This window comes from Tubulanus polymorphus, chromosome 2 (assembly GCF_964204645.1).
Source record: "Tubulanus polymorphus chromosome 2, tnTubPoly1.2, whole genome shotgun sequence".
NCBI classification, from domain to species: domain Eukaryota; kingdom Metazoa; phylum Nemertea; class Palaeonemertea; order Tubulaniformes; family Tubulanidae; genus Tubulanus; species Tubulanus polymorphus.
Window position 1 is genome coordinate 22,503,102 of NC_134026.1, and position 14,066 is coordinate 22,517,167.

A 14,066-nucleotide genomic window follows, 5' to 3' on the forward strand; every position below is an offset into this window, starting at 1 on the left:
GTTCATAGGTTACAGAAACTAGAACTAATGACACATTATCCCAAATTAGATAAAAAAAGGTGCAGAACTGAGACATGACTCCTCGCAAATGGTGTGATAAACTAACGGAATGGATTACCTTATGAAACGGTAGAGGCACCAAAGCTGCTTCAAAACCTGAGTTACTCTAGTGGTCTAATCAAGACTAATGGAACTACATAGCCTGAAATTTGACTCCAGAAATGCACACTTTTGATAATCATCAAGAACAATGAAGATGAAAGAAGCCTACCGTACGGAACTACTACTGCTACTAAAATCTTCTGTTCCCTGCTGCCTTGAGCTGTTGGGCATCATTCAGAAATCTAATTAAGCAAATGAGAAGACTGGCACCTGAAGCAAGATAGACTCGAGAAAAGTACTACATGCTAGGATGACTTAAAATTTTTATTCCGCAAAAATACGTGTACATATGTATCATTTTTGAAATGCAATTTTCAATTCTAACTATATTCAAAATATATATTACTTTATGCGACACTAAAAATGTAGCGTTTTAACTCACTTGAATGCTACAATTCAAAGTTGCTCGAATTGAAGCAATGCAAGAGGATTAAACTGAAACATTTTTTTGAGAATAAAACATTACCAGTAGCTAAGAACATCCCAATATTCTATATACACTAATACATTTACGAACACATGATACTTTTTGCCCATACCGAATATTCACCGAGTCACATTTACACAATGATTAATAATGTAAAATATTTTCTAGTTAATTTTCCTCTCTTTAGAATGAGAGATTTTCTTAAGTTAAACATAAAATGAGGACAGATGCCTCTACATTTATACATAAACAATAGCATCCATTTTCATAAGATAAAACAAGTCATGAATACAAAACAAGCCTATATTGGTGGTTTTATGAAAGCATTTTTCCAAACGGAAGCATGGGACATATTAGCAGACACGGTACAATCAAAATTAGAGGTTTCATTGGAGTAATTTACATCCAGATTTAACTAGTGCTAGACCAAGCTATGCAGCTGGGTTGCTTGGACAGAGTTTCCAACTGAACAGCATACAATGCCATGGTTACCCAAATGAACAATAAGGCGCATAACCAAAAATAAAACAGTCAAAAAATTTCATTTTTCCATAATTTCCATTCCTAAATATCAAATACTACTGAAATGGAAGCACGAGTCTTCATACAAAAATAAATACCTGAAATACTGCACATTCAAGACAAAAAGATAAAGATGTATTTGGATAAACTAAAGAATAATTCAATTATGAATTGTACTTTCATAAGTACCAGTAACTCATTCAATAAATAAACCAGTGGCTGACATGAAACGGGCAGCTAGATTACAATATGTAATTCTTTCGATGAGCAGCTTAAACTTAACTCATCTGAGTTCAAATATGTTTGTTTTAAAAATCATTCAGTTAGTGTTGTAACCTACAACTATGACATTTTTTTTCACTCTCAAGAATGTAAAATCTAGTCGGCACACAAAGTAGTTTGAACAATACTTTGGAAGGAAATAATTTGATTAATAACTTGCCCACAACAATTGATATCACTTTTTACAGTTCTTTTACGACATTTGATTAATGAATACAAGCTGGATAAAACTAGGATAATATGGTATACTAGAATCATATTTTCAACGCTCTTGCTGGTTTCCGTTTCCCAATCTCCTATGTCATTTTTCACACTGCTATGTTCGTGAGCCAGATTTCTTTACCATACATTACATTATCTCTAATCAACAATTTTTCCATCTCAAGGGAGAAACACATTCTACATTTTCATACTAAAAAGTGCCTTTCAATGCAAATGGATTAAAGAGTGGTGAAGTAAACCCCTGATAAGTCTAAAATTAACCTTTATGTTATCAAAAATTACTTTCTACAATGGCTACTCTTCCATCCAATTCATAAGAGACAAACTAGACATACACTTCATTCAAACATCTTCAGCTAATTATCTAAGGTTGGAATTTCATTATTTTTCCTTCCTAGTGTCTTTCTTTTCTTCTTTGCTGGATGAATCTTTTTTGTCATCCTTCTTCTCATCAGCTGGTTCCTTTTCATCATGATCTTGATAACTGCAAAAGTGGCACAATAACACATTAATTACATCATCATTACACATATCTTGCTATGTATCTTTGCTAAAGCCATGCATTTTCTTTTGCTCTTATACAGCTAACAGTTACCTAAACATGAGTTTAAGATCTCCTTTCACAGCAGCGACTAAAATGGGCAGGCCAGTACAGGCAGGTACCAAGTACAATAACGCAGGCTGAAATTCAAGGAATATTGAATAAGACTTTCCCTTTTTATCCAAAACATTTCTCGGAAAACTGCCAATTTCACTTACCTGAGCATGTTTGAAAACATGCATCACGAGGATCGTAAATAGCAGACCCAGAATATAAGCGATGTATCCTGCGTAGAAATACGTACGACTGTTTCTCTTCAAACTGAAATTTCAATTTGATTATCATAAATAATGCTCACGATCGACCGTACGTCAAAAACCCCACAAAACTAAATTCTGTCAACAGATTGATGGACGACAGACGAAAATTGAATGAACATAACAGACCTAATCATGTGTATTGTTCACATGTATCATAATGTCCATCAAATGACATGATTTATCAATTCAAAAAATTATGACTAGCTGTGACGTCATGTGAGTAAGGTCTGTAGCCAGCTAGGGCCTCGGCCCAAGTGGGCTATAAAAAGCAATCAAACCTACCTAACATCAAACCTAAGAAGTAACGCGATAAATATACCAGGAATAACAATATCTCCTAAGCCCAACATAGCGAAGTTGCTAGCGCCGAGTCCCTTTTCGAGAATATCTTGCGGGAATACCACTGTAATACAACACAAAATTATATAGCACTTCTAGTGTGAGAGCGCTGTAAGAGAAAGATTTTTTGCATTCCAGGCAACTTACATTTGATTGGGGCCTCGAAGGACTTAGCAACAGTAACCATGACATTAGTTCCAAATACCTGCAAAAAAATATACATGCTTAATATACATATGTTTAAGTAATCATTTCAGGAATGATTCCACTAATCAAATGACAATGTACATTAAAATATCAGTCACTTGTAATGGATAAAGCAGATCAGACAGAATTAAATAATAAGCATAACTATGTTAAGGAGAAAGGGACAAAATATCTGCCGTTAAAAATATGATTCAAATGGCAGAAATTGATATGGGTTTGAAAACTTACCCAAAATATATCATAAACAAACAGCCCTCCTAACAAAATGCAACCAGTGCTGACAGTATTGAGTTGTAGGAACTCTACGCCATTGATCGAGAATGCCAAACCGAACAAATTATTAGCAATCCAATGCTGAAATCAAAATTATACTCAGTGAAAGTGAAGAATGTTCATTTTATTAAATGAAAGAGGACAGTACCTTTTTAAACAAATACCAAACGCCAACGATTGAGCATAATGCTATACACACTATGTCTTGTCGGTCGAATTCGTAGTTCATGAGTTCTGAAATGAGATTGGTTTGTTTAGATTAAGAAACATCCGGTGGCTTATTTACAGAACCCAATTCCACAGTTGTGAGTTGTTACTGATAAGACTCAAGAGTCGAGTCAAAACTAGACTATCACCATTCATCAAGTAAAAATTTCAATAGAACCAAATATCCCAACCCACAACTGTAGAATATTGGAACATGACGCACATGCACGTTAGGTTTTTTTTTCGATTTCAATAAATGATCAATATACCTTCTTTGTCTTTTCCTTTCCCTTGAGTGAATAACAGATGATAAGGAGCATTTGGGAATGATGCCGGCATAAGTGCATGCACAATAGGGCTACAAAATATAAACATCAGATTATACTTCATAAACTATGAGGACGAGCTCTGGGCTTAGTTAAAGTAGCGGTGAAGGATTTCAAGCAAAGGACCAGGAGGGGGCAGGTCCAGAGCTGCTTAAAACCGGTAGAAAATTGAAATAGTGATAATTAAGATTGCATTGTAACCATGGTATTTATGTGGTTGTTAACTTCAAGCAACTGACCTTAGGCTAAGCAATGTTCATTCTTCAGATTTTGGACCTGTCAAGCTCAGGGGGGCCTTGAAAGTTACGGTAACTTACCTCAGAATATGCGCCAGAGCCAGCACTCCAAGGAAAAAGAAGTAACCAGTGAGGAGATAATTGATGTATTCCTTACCAAATATCTAGCAATGGAAAAAAAACGCTATAAGAAGTATCAAACTGATATAGACCTAATACAGCCTAATGAAGGATTCCATTCAGGTTAAGATTTCTCTTTGGAAAAATATGAAAATGATAATACCTGGAAGATTAAGTACAATCCGAATAGGAATGCGCTAGCAATGATCGGAAACATTGCCGCATCTTTAGTGGTCATGGTTTCTGTGTCGGCAGTTGTACCATTTTCCTATGTTAGAACAGAAAATAAATCAATGAGTGGCAATGCAAGTGTTGTGAAGAAAGCATTGAAGTCACTAAGATAATAGCTGTTCCCAAAATGGGAACTTCGGGTCAGATATCAGTGTGAATTCTATTGAGGAGGAGAGTGGTGGTGTAAAGCATCTGCTTTTCATTAAAGTTGCAAATCACATGCACGGCCATGCATCAAACATATGAAACATATGGCATACTCAAAACTGTATTGCCAAGCAAGTCACAATGCATTTGATTTGGCAAAAACATGATATCAATTTTGATTACAACACGATAACAATTATATCTGGATTCATTCAATCTTATCAATCATTAATAACAATTATAAAATGATGAAAATTCACTGTTGCAAGGCTAGATATAGTAAAAATCTGAACAATTTAAACACAGACTAACCTTCTGTTCCTTATGGTGTCTTACAGAGCGGAATGCCCCGAAAAATATCGGCAGTAGAGCCATAACGATCAGACTGCCGTATGCTACGATCATTCCTTCGGGTGTGGCTGGAATTTTGGCAGTGCCATTGCCCGCAGCGGTGGCATTTTCCGTATCATTCATCAGTGGAGCGATAGGCACTGTCTCGTTCACCTCAGCCATGTTGTTTAATGATGTGCCGGTTCCGTCAGTGACGTGTGTGACGTGTCTTTCCTAATCGAAATATCTCTTGGCCTATCATCAGGTTTTGTATTTATCATATGCAGCGGAGTAAAAAGATAGATATTTCTCACTGCTTCATGTTTGCTGAAAATAGAATAAATCAACGTCATTCACACTCCATTCACATCTGAAATGCGATTAACGGAGCGCTCCCCTTTTCGGCAGCTTTATCCTAAAATATTGGAGTAGTCCTTTGACAAATCAAAAACTAGGAAGTAATACATATCTGCTAGTACCTGAGTAGGCTACTGCAGTAGTATCTGTCAAAAAATTTAGAAATTCCTAAAAAATCGACTTAATTTTCGCTAGGTAATGATTTTACGATACTGTTTATTGATAGATCTATATAATCATTTTCATTTTAACTGAGTCGGTTTATCAGATATTTATTTGGAATTGTCGATTCAAAATTCCAAAAAGTGACTATCGTCAATCTCCATCCATCTAAATCAATCTCTACTCTGTCTCTCAGTAGTGTCAGTGAGAAGACATGTCATTGTCATAGGCCTACACTACAGACATTTTGGGAAAAAGTTTATGGTGGCTAAATGGGTGGACAGCTTACTATAGCAATAACAAAAATGTGGCCTTTTCTGTTTTACTAGTCTAAAGACTACTTGACCTGACTTATTTTAAGTCCTTTTTAATCTGTTCTTGGTTTCTTCTATTTTGCAGAAAATAAAAATGGGTGGCCACCACTCCAGTTCAGCGGATATATCAGACAGTCCGAAATCTGAGAAAAAACATAAGCACAGTACTAATGATTCCCCTGATAATGATGACTCGTCAACTGTTAAACAAGTGATGATCAGTTATAGCAGAAAAGATACTGAAGCGCTCAATATTCTCAGAAGTAATATTCAAATTTCATCATCACGTTGAAGATTATTGTCATTACTTTCGTATATAAAACTAAATAAGGCTTTTAAATCTTCTGATTTTTGGTTAAGTGATATTTTAGTATATCAAAAAAACTTTTTTCTTACGGATTATAATCTTTCTTTCTAGATGCTCTTCAAAAATCTGGAATATCAACTTGGAGTGATGTAAATCAACTGAAAGCTGGCGATGACTTTTTATCTCGCATTGGTCAAGCTGTTATAGACTGTGAAGTACGCATACTCCCAGCTATTGATTATATCAGACCCCAAAAATTGCATTTTTCTCTTCCTATCGAATCTTAAGTACATAATGTAATATGAATAAAAGATTAATGCTATAATGATAAAAAGACCTACACTCCAAATTAATTCAGTTATGATTTTGTATTACTCTCATCAGAAATTAACTAGGCCTACCAGTAAACTATTCCTGAAGAATTATGTCATTTCATTCCAGGTTTTCGTTTTCCTTGCGAGTCCATCGTCAATACAGTCGAAATTCTGTCAAGATGAACTCGCTTTGGCTTACATATCAAAGAAAGCAATATTTCCGGTGGCGCTGTACCCAGCTGAAGAACTGTTTGATGTAATGGATACAGGAATGTAGGTTTAATAACTAGTATTTGAACTGAGTATGAGTTTAACCGGTAATGGGGTGGGTCTCAAATATCAGAAACCTTTTTACAGAACGGACCGTTTACTTTTGCGAGTTTTTGATTCTCGATCTCTGATGCGTTTATTTTGTTATTCGCAGGCGATTGCAGCTTGCACGATTCGAGTGGAATTTCTTCCTCGACCCGTCGGAATACAAAGAGAAATTTGATCAGCTTTTGTTGTTGATTCAACAGGCTCTTGGAGACACTAAACAGGATGCAAATAATGGTATGGTAATATCTTATTCCAGATTCTGTGAAAAACACTTTTTCTTCATCACATTGTGCTAACTTGGTCTTGAATATGAAATTCTGCATTAGTGGTCTTCTTGTTTGATATTTTACTGTTCCAATTATATACATTTATTGTTGTATGTGTGTGTAACACTTCTGCGTTGAATTCTTCATTTAAATGCAAAAACAAATCAGTTGATTTCGTAACTGATTCCATGGAAGAACTGGGACAAAGTGAGTATGTTTAGGTTCCCTGGTAGATCTGCTTTTGAGAAATTTTGGTTCGGATTGTTGTTGATTTAATTCTGGTGTATATTGATTTCAATTAGGACTATTAAGTTTCCCTTATGCATGGTCTTGTTATGCCAGATTGCATGACATGGGCTTGAATTTTCGAATATGATTGGTTTTAATTTAATTCCTCGGATCAGTTTAAGGACGAAATTGAGGAAAATCTGAGCGATGATTGTGCTACGAGACCTAGCGTCTAAGCCTAAGTCATTTATTTGAATCAGAAATATGGTAGACTCCGCCCAATTCGGATCCGATCAACTTGGATGTTTGTTGAAATATTTATTGTGACACTATATATGAAATACATAACATCCAACTCGGATTTCACACAAAGCGGACACATTTTTACAGTCCTAAAACATCCGACTTGAGCGAAGTCTACTGTACTGTATTTCATCCGAGAATATGAATGCATGGAATTAATCTTCGGTGTTTATTGATAGTGATAGGACCTGTGGACATTGCCGAAAAACGCAAGAGTGAGTAAACGATTAGATCAGTAGGACTTCATGTTATCAAACGCACCCACTAAATCTGGATCAGGGATATTGATTTAATCCAGAAATCATTGATATCCCTTTTGTGTCTTACTGTATGTTGGTATGATACAATCTTTCGGTCTTTACCATATACGAAAGTATAACTGTGCACCTTCCTCCCAAAAACTAACCATATTAATGTTCGTAGCGGGATTAAGTCCATTTTAGGTGAAGCCTACTGCATTTAGAAAATAAACTAATATGAAACTAACCCTTTGCACCCCATACAATGAGTCCATGGTTTTTTGTTTCAATATTCTCTTAAAACCTATGTATTTATTTTGACCCGTTTTATATATGCAAATGCATCATGGCAATGTAAGGGCTTTGCTTGCTTTGCATTTTACATTTGTGGCAGCGGTTTGAATTGATTCATAAAACTTATGGCATACTGGTACAACAATTGCTATAATCTTTTATTTCTAGAATTGTTATTTTTCTCGGTTATGGTACATATACTGGATTCTGATCATTCTTTTTGAATTTAATAATGACTCGGGTGAAGTTATTATATGCTGAATCCTTGAACCATTAACATTCCAGTGTTGCAGCGTCAAGGGTCACGACCAGCACTCCGAGCAGATCCAATTCGAATGTCCTCATTACCTGGTGGTGACGTAAGTGCTGAAAACTCATTCCTGGCGACATTCTGGCAAAGAAATTTTGATGATGCTGAGCAAGTGCCTTGGTTTGAGTAAGTGATTGGCTTTCAGTTAACTCGGTTAGCTAATATACTTATTGCCCTGATTCTGTAATAAATCTTTGAATACTTTTGTAGATTTGTGAAGATTTTTTCGAATGAATACAAAGATCAGATAGAGCACATCTTCCGGGCTGAAAAAGATAAAGTCTGGTTGGTTTCAATTCTGCACAGAGAGTTGAACGTGACCAGCAATACACTGAAAAAAAATAATTTCGACAGTGAGTTAGATATATTTCGAATGTAACATTCCACTGTATTGAGCCCTTGCCCTTGACGACCTTAGTGATTATATATTCCTATGCACCTGAATAACTAGGCTTTTGCGCCATTGTAGTCTCAGAAAGCATCCTGTGTAATTATTTGTGCAGGATTTTGCTCGACGGAAACTGGTGAATTTCGTCCATTTTGGTTGAAGGTTCAAGATCAAGCTGTCGAAAGTTACACTATCAGAGAGGTGTTCAATATGGAGTCCAGTGTGCGAGTGGATGCAATTGAGAACTTGGGTAAGTATGTCCACACTAACAAACCTTTATCTGTTGAAAGTTTTTGAAACAATATAGATTATTGAATTTATAGTACTGACAGTGGCTGGATTGAATTATATTCATTTTCTTTATTCAGGCAAATATAAGAGTCCTGCTGTTATTGAAGCTCTAATCGATCTGCTCTCCGATGAGGATAACAACGTGCGGGCTGTAGCCGCTATATCTCTAGCTCGTACCGGCTGCCGTACATTACGAGTCCTCGAAGAACTGATGAAAACGCTCGACAGCAAAGATCGTCTGGTTCGCGAGAGTGGATGTTTGTCTCTGGGTCATTTACAGGTCGAGGATGCTGTGCCAAAACTCGTTCAACTCTGGTTAGTGATAAGCGATAGATCTATTCACATAATATAGGGAGAAACTAGCTTGAAATAGGCTCTAGGCATACTTCTTTACAAAATAACCCTATTCTGTAAGGAATTAGATGTTTACTAAATGTTAAAGTAGCAGTTTGGACAATACCTATATACCGTAGTTAGATTATTTGAAATGAGTTTTAATACAATCATTTTTCAGATTTTGATTATTTCGATGGGCTTTTTAAATTTCATGAATTATACATTTTATTTGATTTCAGGAGAAACGATTTCATTTCAAGTGTCCGTGAGGCGGCGTCAATTGCACTTGAACAAATTGGAGGTGAACAAGCGAATGAAGCCATTAGAATGACTAAACTGCTCAGCGAAGAAATCCACATGCTAACAAAATCTTAGTTACCAGTAGATCTCACCGAAAATTATATGTAGACCCCGACTGTTCTTCTATACGGATCATGGGATTCATGAACAGAGTTTCTGTGATATTTATTCTTTGCATTATACATGTAGTTTATAGGAAATGATGAAATTGTGCTTTAAATCCATTAAACTAATACGAAATATGTGGATTTTAGGCTGAATGAATTATTATCCAATGATATATTTGAAGTTTGTTGCAACGGTCTGGGATTATGGGTGAAAAAAGGCTTTTACCATGGTAGATTTAGAAAATCATTCTGACCAAATTTGGGATGTGGTAATGAATTTACTTATAACCAGATTTACTTTCGACCAGTTATGCCCGACCAGTGGTGTTGGAACCGCAGCGACGAAAGCGGCGGCAATGATTTACTGAATGAACATTTTTAGCCCACTTGGGACTTTAGCCCCAGCGGGCTATTGCGTTCACTTTTCGGCCATCCGTTTGTTCGTCCGTCCGTCATTCAGTCTACAGAACCCATTCGTAGGTGGGAAAAAGTTTTTCCACATTATATTGATACCTAAGCATATTTTGTGACGACAATGAATTAGAAAGTTGAAGCTTATAACGTGTTCTATGATTGTGGTGAGTTTCAAGTTCATTGGTTTTTGTATATGGCCACCATGGGGCGTTGAATAATACAATATCTTAGTATTTTTATATAATATTTGTAACAATACATATTTTGTTACCACAATCAATTGCAAAGTTGTAGCTCATAACATTGTCTATGATTGTGGTGAGTTTTAAGCAAATTAGTTATTCTATATCGTCACCAGGGGGCTTGAATAGTAGAATAACCTAGTATTTCCTTATTATTTTGGTACCTAGGCATATTTTGTAACCATGATCAATTGCAAAATTGTAGTTCATGACATTTTCTATGATTGTGGGTGAGTTACAAGGTTATTGGGTTTTTTTAATATGGTCACCAGGGGGCGTTGAATAGTAGAATAACTTAGTATTTCCATATTAAATTGGTAACGAGGCATATTTTGTTATCACAATCAATTACAAAATCGTAGCTGCTGACATGTTCTATGATTGTGGAGTTTCAAGGTCATTGGTTTTTGTATATGGTCACCAGGGGGCGTTGAATATTGAAATTGTTAGATCGTTGAGCATTTGAAACCACTTCCCAAGTGGGCATGGTGTCCCTGGACCCCTAGTTTTCTTTGAATACTATGTTTTTGACAAATTGAAGTAAATTCGTCGCAACAATAAAACAGAACGTGTAAAAAATCAGCCATTGGCCACGGCAATCAAAAATTGCTTCCAACGCGCTTTCCAACGATCAACCATTTGCAGTTCACCAGTAAAATACAGTCAAATCCCACCTTATTTTGTTCACTTTAATCTTTTTTTACATGTTAGAGGCTATTATATCTCCTATTCCTATGTTCATCATGCTAACAACTATGTAATGGAGATAATTTTCATGGATGACCTTTTCATCAACTTAGCTATATGAAAGATTTATAACGTCCGTCTTCGAAATAAACTGTTTAGTGTTTATTGACCCTGCTGTTTGTACCAAGTAAAATTTACATGCGTTAACATATTTTAGATGCAAAACATTTTAGGTACTAAATTTGTCAATTATCTAAAAATCTATTTACCGGTACTTATATATTTATTCACTACAGTAGAGTCCATTCAAGTACAGATCTGACATTAAACCGTTAAACAGAGATTTGTCGAAATATCTCTGATCCTGGAGTGTACGTTCTAACGATGTACTATGCAACTTTGGTATTGTCCTGAGTCAGAAGTTTTCAGTTCAGAAAAAGTAATTGCTTGAGTAGAGTCTTCTCTAGTTTGTTATGTTGAAAAATATAGTTTTTTATTTTATTTAAACTTGTAGTATGTTAGTGTGTCCAAAAAAAATGATAGTCAGTTATGGTTACTTGTCTATTTTGAACTACATGTAACTACATATATTAATCAATTAGTTAAAACCCTGCGACTGTACAGAGTACATGTGTAGCCACTTTCCAGAAAAAAATGACCTAATATTTAGAATAAAAATGGTGTCATATTCAATCTCGTCAAAATTAGGAAAACCTTCAAGAGACATTGATGACTATTCATGATTCATGATAATTTCATAATTGACTACACGTACTTGGTTTCAAGATATGGTTTTCATTGGCATACAACACACTGTGCAGTCATGCATGCCGATATTGACCCATTTTCTGAGAAAATAAACATCCTATTTTATCTAAACCACTCAAAATTGTAACTACATGTAATTTATTATTTTATCATTTGAAAACAGGTTAGTAACCAACTGAATTTTCTGAGACCCACTGTACTACCAGTTGTGTTGAGTTATAGCATGCATAATATATAGCAATGTTGGTTACATCTAGGATGCTGTATAAACTGGTTTGGTTGTGTATCGATTCTTTTGTCAATCCTATCTGCTTCAAGGGGAATATATGAGAATAAGTTGTATTTTAGTTTCATTCCAGTCTTGTATAGTATAGATAGCAATATACTTAGCTTTGTACATGTCTCTACTTTGTTTATCATACACATGTATATTCGTATGAAAACCCAACCTATTTTCTTTGTGTTTACTGCTTTTTGAGGACCAAATAGTTGAACACTATTGTCTCTGTTTTCAGATAACAGCAACTGTTTTCAGATAACGGCAACCTTGATGATTCTTTAAAAAAACAGTCTTAGGCTTACTAATAATTATTCACGAAATGAATTTATTCAAATGGATTCACAAAATAAATCAATTTCATATCTATACAATTCTAAATCCACAAATTAATCTGATTTTAAGAGTATGATAAATTTGTCTAAAACACTATTCAAAATGTCAACCAACCGACATTGAAATGCAATTCATCATACATGTAAACTAAACAAATCTCAATCCGGATGTGACCAATCAAATTAATCTGTTTAATAAAAACATGAGATTCAAAATCCGATGCCAAAACATTCGAATTTGGATTGAAATTGATCCGGATTAAGTAGATTTGACAGTTGTCCCCATAACATATTCGGCTGGGATTCGTTTAATTAACACATAGCTATGTACGGCTGAAGACGGAACAATAATTCGAGCAGGAACGAGCGATCCTCTTTCTTCAGCAGATCGAGCGGATGAGAATAGATCAGACGAGATCTGTAGGTTGGATTTAAAGGTTTCGCGGACATCACGTTAACCAGGTGTCGTTTTTCCATCAGTAATGTCGTTAGGCGAACCTATTCGAAAGAAGAATTTAAAATTAATACACGTATTCATAAACTCGCGAATTGCTGGACACTACTTCATTTTCAGATAGCATAGTAAAACTTAAATCAAGAATGTAATGGGAAATTCGACACTGTTTATTGCTGACCTTTGTGCCGTGAAGTACAAAGCCCATCATTATGTTTTGGTCGGGATTCGTGAAGCAAGAGAATGGTAACTCGAGTAACAATTCGCCTGAATGTTGAGCTAACAGTTCTCTAGATATGGGCACATCGAAGTGGCTGAGACCGTGGGGAGTCTGTGCCATGGATGACGAACTGATGAAGCTATCCCCAGCTCCGGACTCGTCTGGGGTACATTTAATGGACGATGTGTCGGCTTCAACGTTCGCATCCGAATCCCCTTCTTCATTCATATTAGCCACCTATATGATGTGAATATAAGAGTGAAGAATTTCTTCAACAATTAAATTTCTTTAGCAAAATAATAAGACCTAATTGCAGTTATTGTGAGAACCTCAGTTGGCCTGTGAATACCACCACAGCTCCATTATTTGGCCAATTCTGTGCAAGTCTTACCAAGTTTTTCCAACCTTACGCAAATATCACAGATGTGTATACTTACGGTTGTGATAGCTGCTACAGTGAATTTCACATGGTTTCCATCATATTGTACGTATTTCTGGCTGTAACCTCGCATGCAAGGGGCTGATCCGACGTCGTTTCCAAAGACCATCGCTTTTCTTTCAGTTTCATTTCCTGCCCTACGAAAAAGAGAGAAAAAACAATGGAGCATTTTTAATTCATGTCTTCACTTTAGACAGAGAGGAAAATTTAAGTTCACACTTATACCTCAGAAATGAACTAACAATTCTAGTGAATTCTTTGAATAGACTAGCGCACACGGCACCGATGTCCGTAGCCGATTTTCTGATTTCAAGAAATGTCTGAACTTCCCTCACGAAGTTTTTCATCAATTCGATTTTGCCCTTAAATCTGGAAAAGATTCAGAGAGATGCAAAACTGTTCTACGAATTTCAAGAAATAGACTGACTGCCGGTATTTTCTATGAAGCAAAAACTTCGTAATAATGAATTGACAAACTAAAAAGACAAGAATTCACAATATTTT

General features: G+C 35.7%; 3 protein-coding genes across 4 annotated transcripts; 1 reads left to right on the top strand and 2 right to left on the bottom strand.

Annotated features, from left to right (window-relative positions):
- Positions 1 to 415: 415 nt before the first annotated feature.
- On the bottom strand, positions 416 to 5,099 carry LOC141899614 (signal peptide peptidase-like). The gene is made up of 11 exons (XM_074786025.1): positions 4,875 to 5,099; positions 4,348 to 4,452; positions 4,146 to 4,228; positions 3,772 to 3,860; positions 3,444 to 3,529; positions 3,251 to 3,376; positions 2,963 to 3,020; positions 2,759 to 2,879; positions 2,375 to 2,477; positions 2,211 to 2,296; positions 416 to 2,099 (listed from the first exon to the last, which is right to left on the bottom strand). Exons 1-11 carry the CDS (start codon positions 5,073 to 5,075, stop codon positions 1,997 to 1,999), a joined length of 1,161 nt encoding a protein of 386 aa, XP_074642126.1. The 5' UTR covers positions 5,076 to 5,099; the 3' UTR covers positions 416 to 1,996.
- A 263-nt stretch (positions 5,100 to 5,362) lies between these two features.
- Positions 5,363 to 12,489, top strand: LOC141899829 (uncharacterized). 2 transcript variants are annotated; one of them, XM_074786387.1, is made up of 11 exons: positions 5,363 to 5,444; positions 5,811 to 5,988; positions 6,144 to 6,247; positions 6,474 to 6,619; positions 6,771 to 6,898; positions 7,099 to 7,137; positions 8,280 to 8,430; positions 8,515 to 8,657; positions 8,808 to 8,942; positions 9,061 to 9,298; positions 9,559 to 12,489. In XM_074786387.1, the coding sequence occupies exons 2-11, from the start codon at positions 5,820 to 5,822 to the stop codon at positions 9,692 to 9,694; spliced, it is 1,389 nt and encodes a 462-aa protein (XP_074642488.1). In that variant the 5' UTR covers positions 5,363 to 5,444; positions 5,811 to 5,819; the 3' UTR covers positions 9,695 to 12,489. The 2 variants fall into 2 exon arrangements, with proteins under 2 accessions (XP_074642488.1, XP_074642489.1); XM_074786388.1 differs by lacking the exon at positions 7,099 to 7,137 and adding an exon at positions 7,641 to 7,676.
- A 52-nt stretch (positions 12,490 to 12,541) lies between these two features.
- On the bottom strand, positions 12,542 to 13,585 carry LOC141900607 (uncharacterized). Its single transcript, XM_074787585.1, has 3 exons — positions 13,561 to 13,585; positions 13,085 to 13,360; positions 12,542 to 12,947 (listed from the first exon to the last, which is right to left on the bottom strand). The coding sequence occupies exons 2-3, from the start codon at positions 13,349 to 13,351 to the stop codon at positions 12,762 to 12,764; spliced, it is 453 nt and encodes a 150-aa protein (XP_074643686.1). The 5' UTR covers positions 13,352 to 13,360; positions 13,561 to 13,585; the 3' UTR covers positions 12,542 to 12,761.
- Between the last annotated feature and the right edge of the window lie 481 nt (positions 13,586 to 14,066).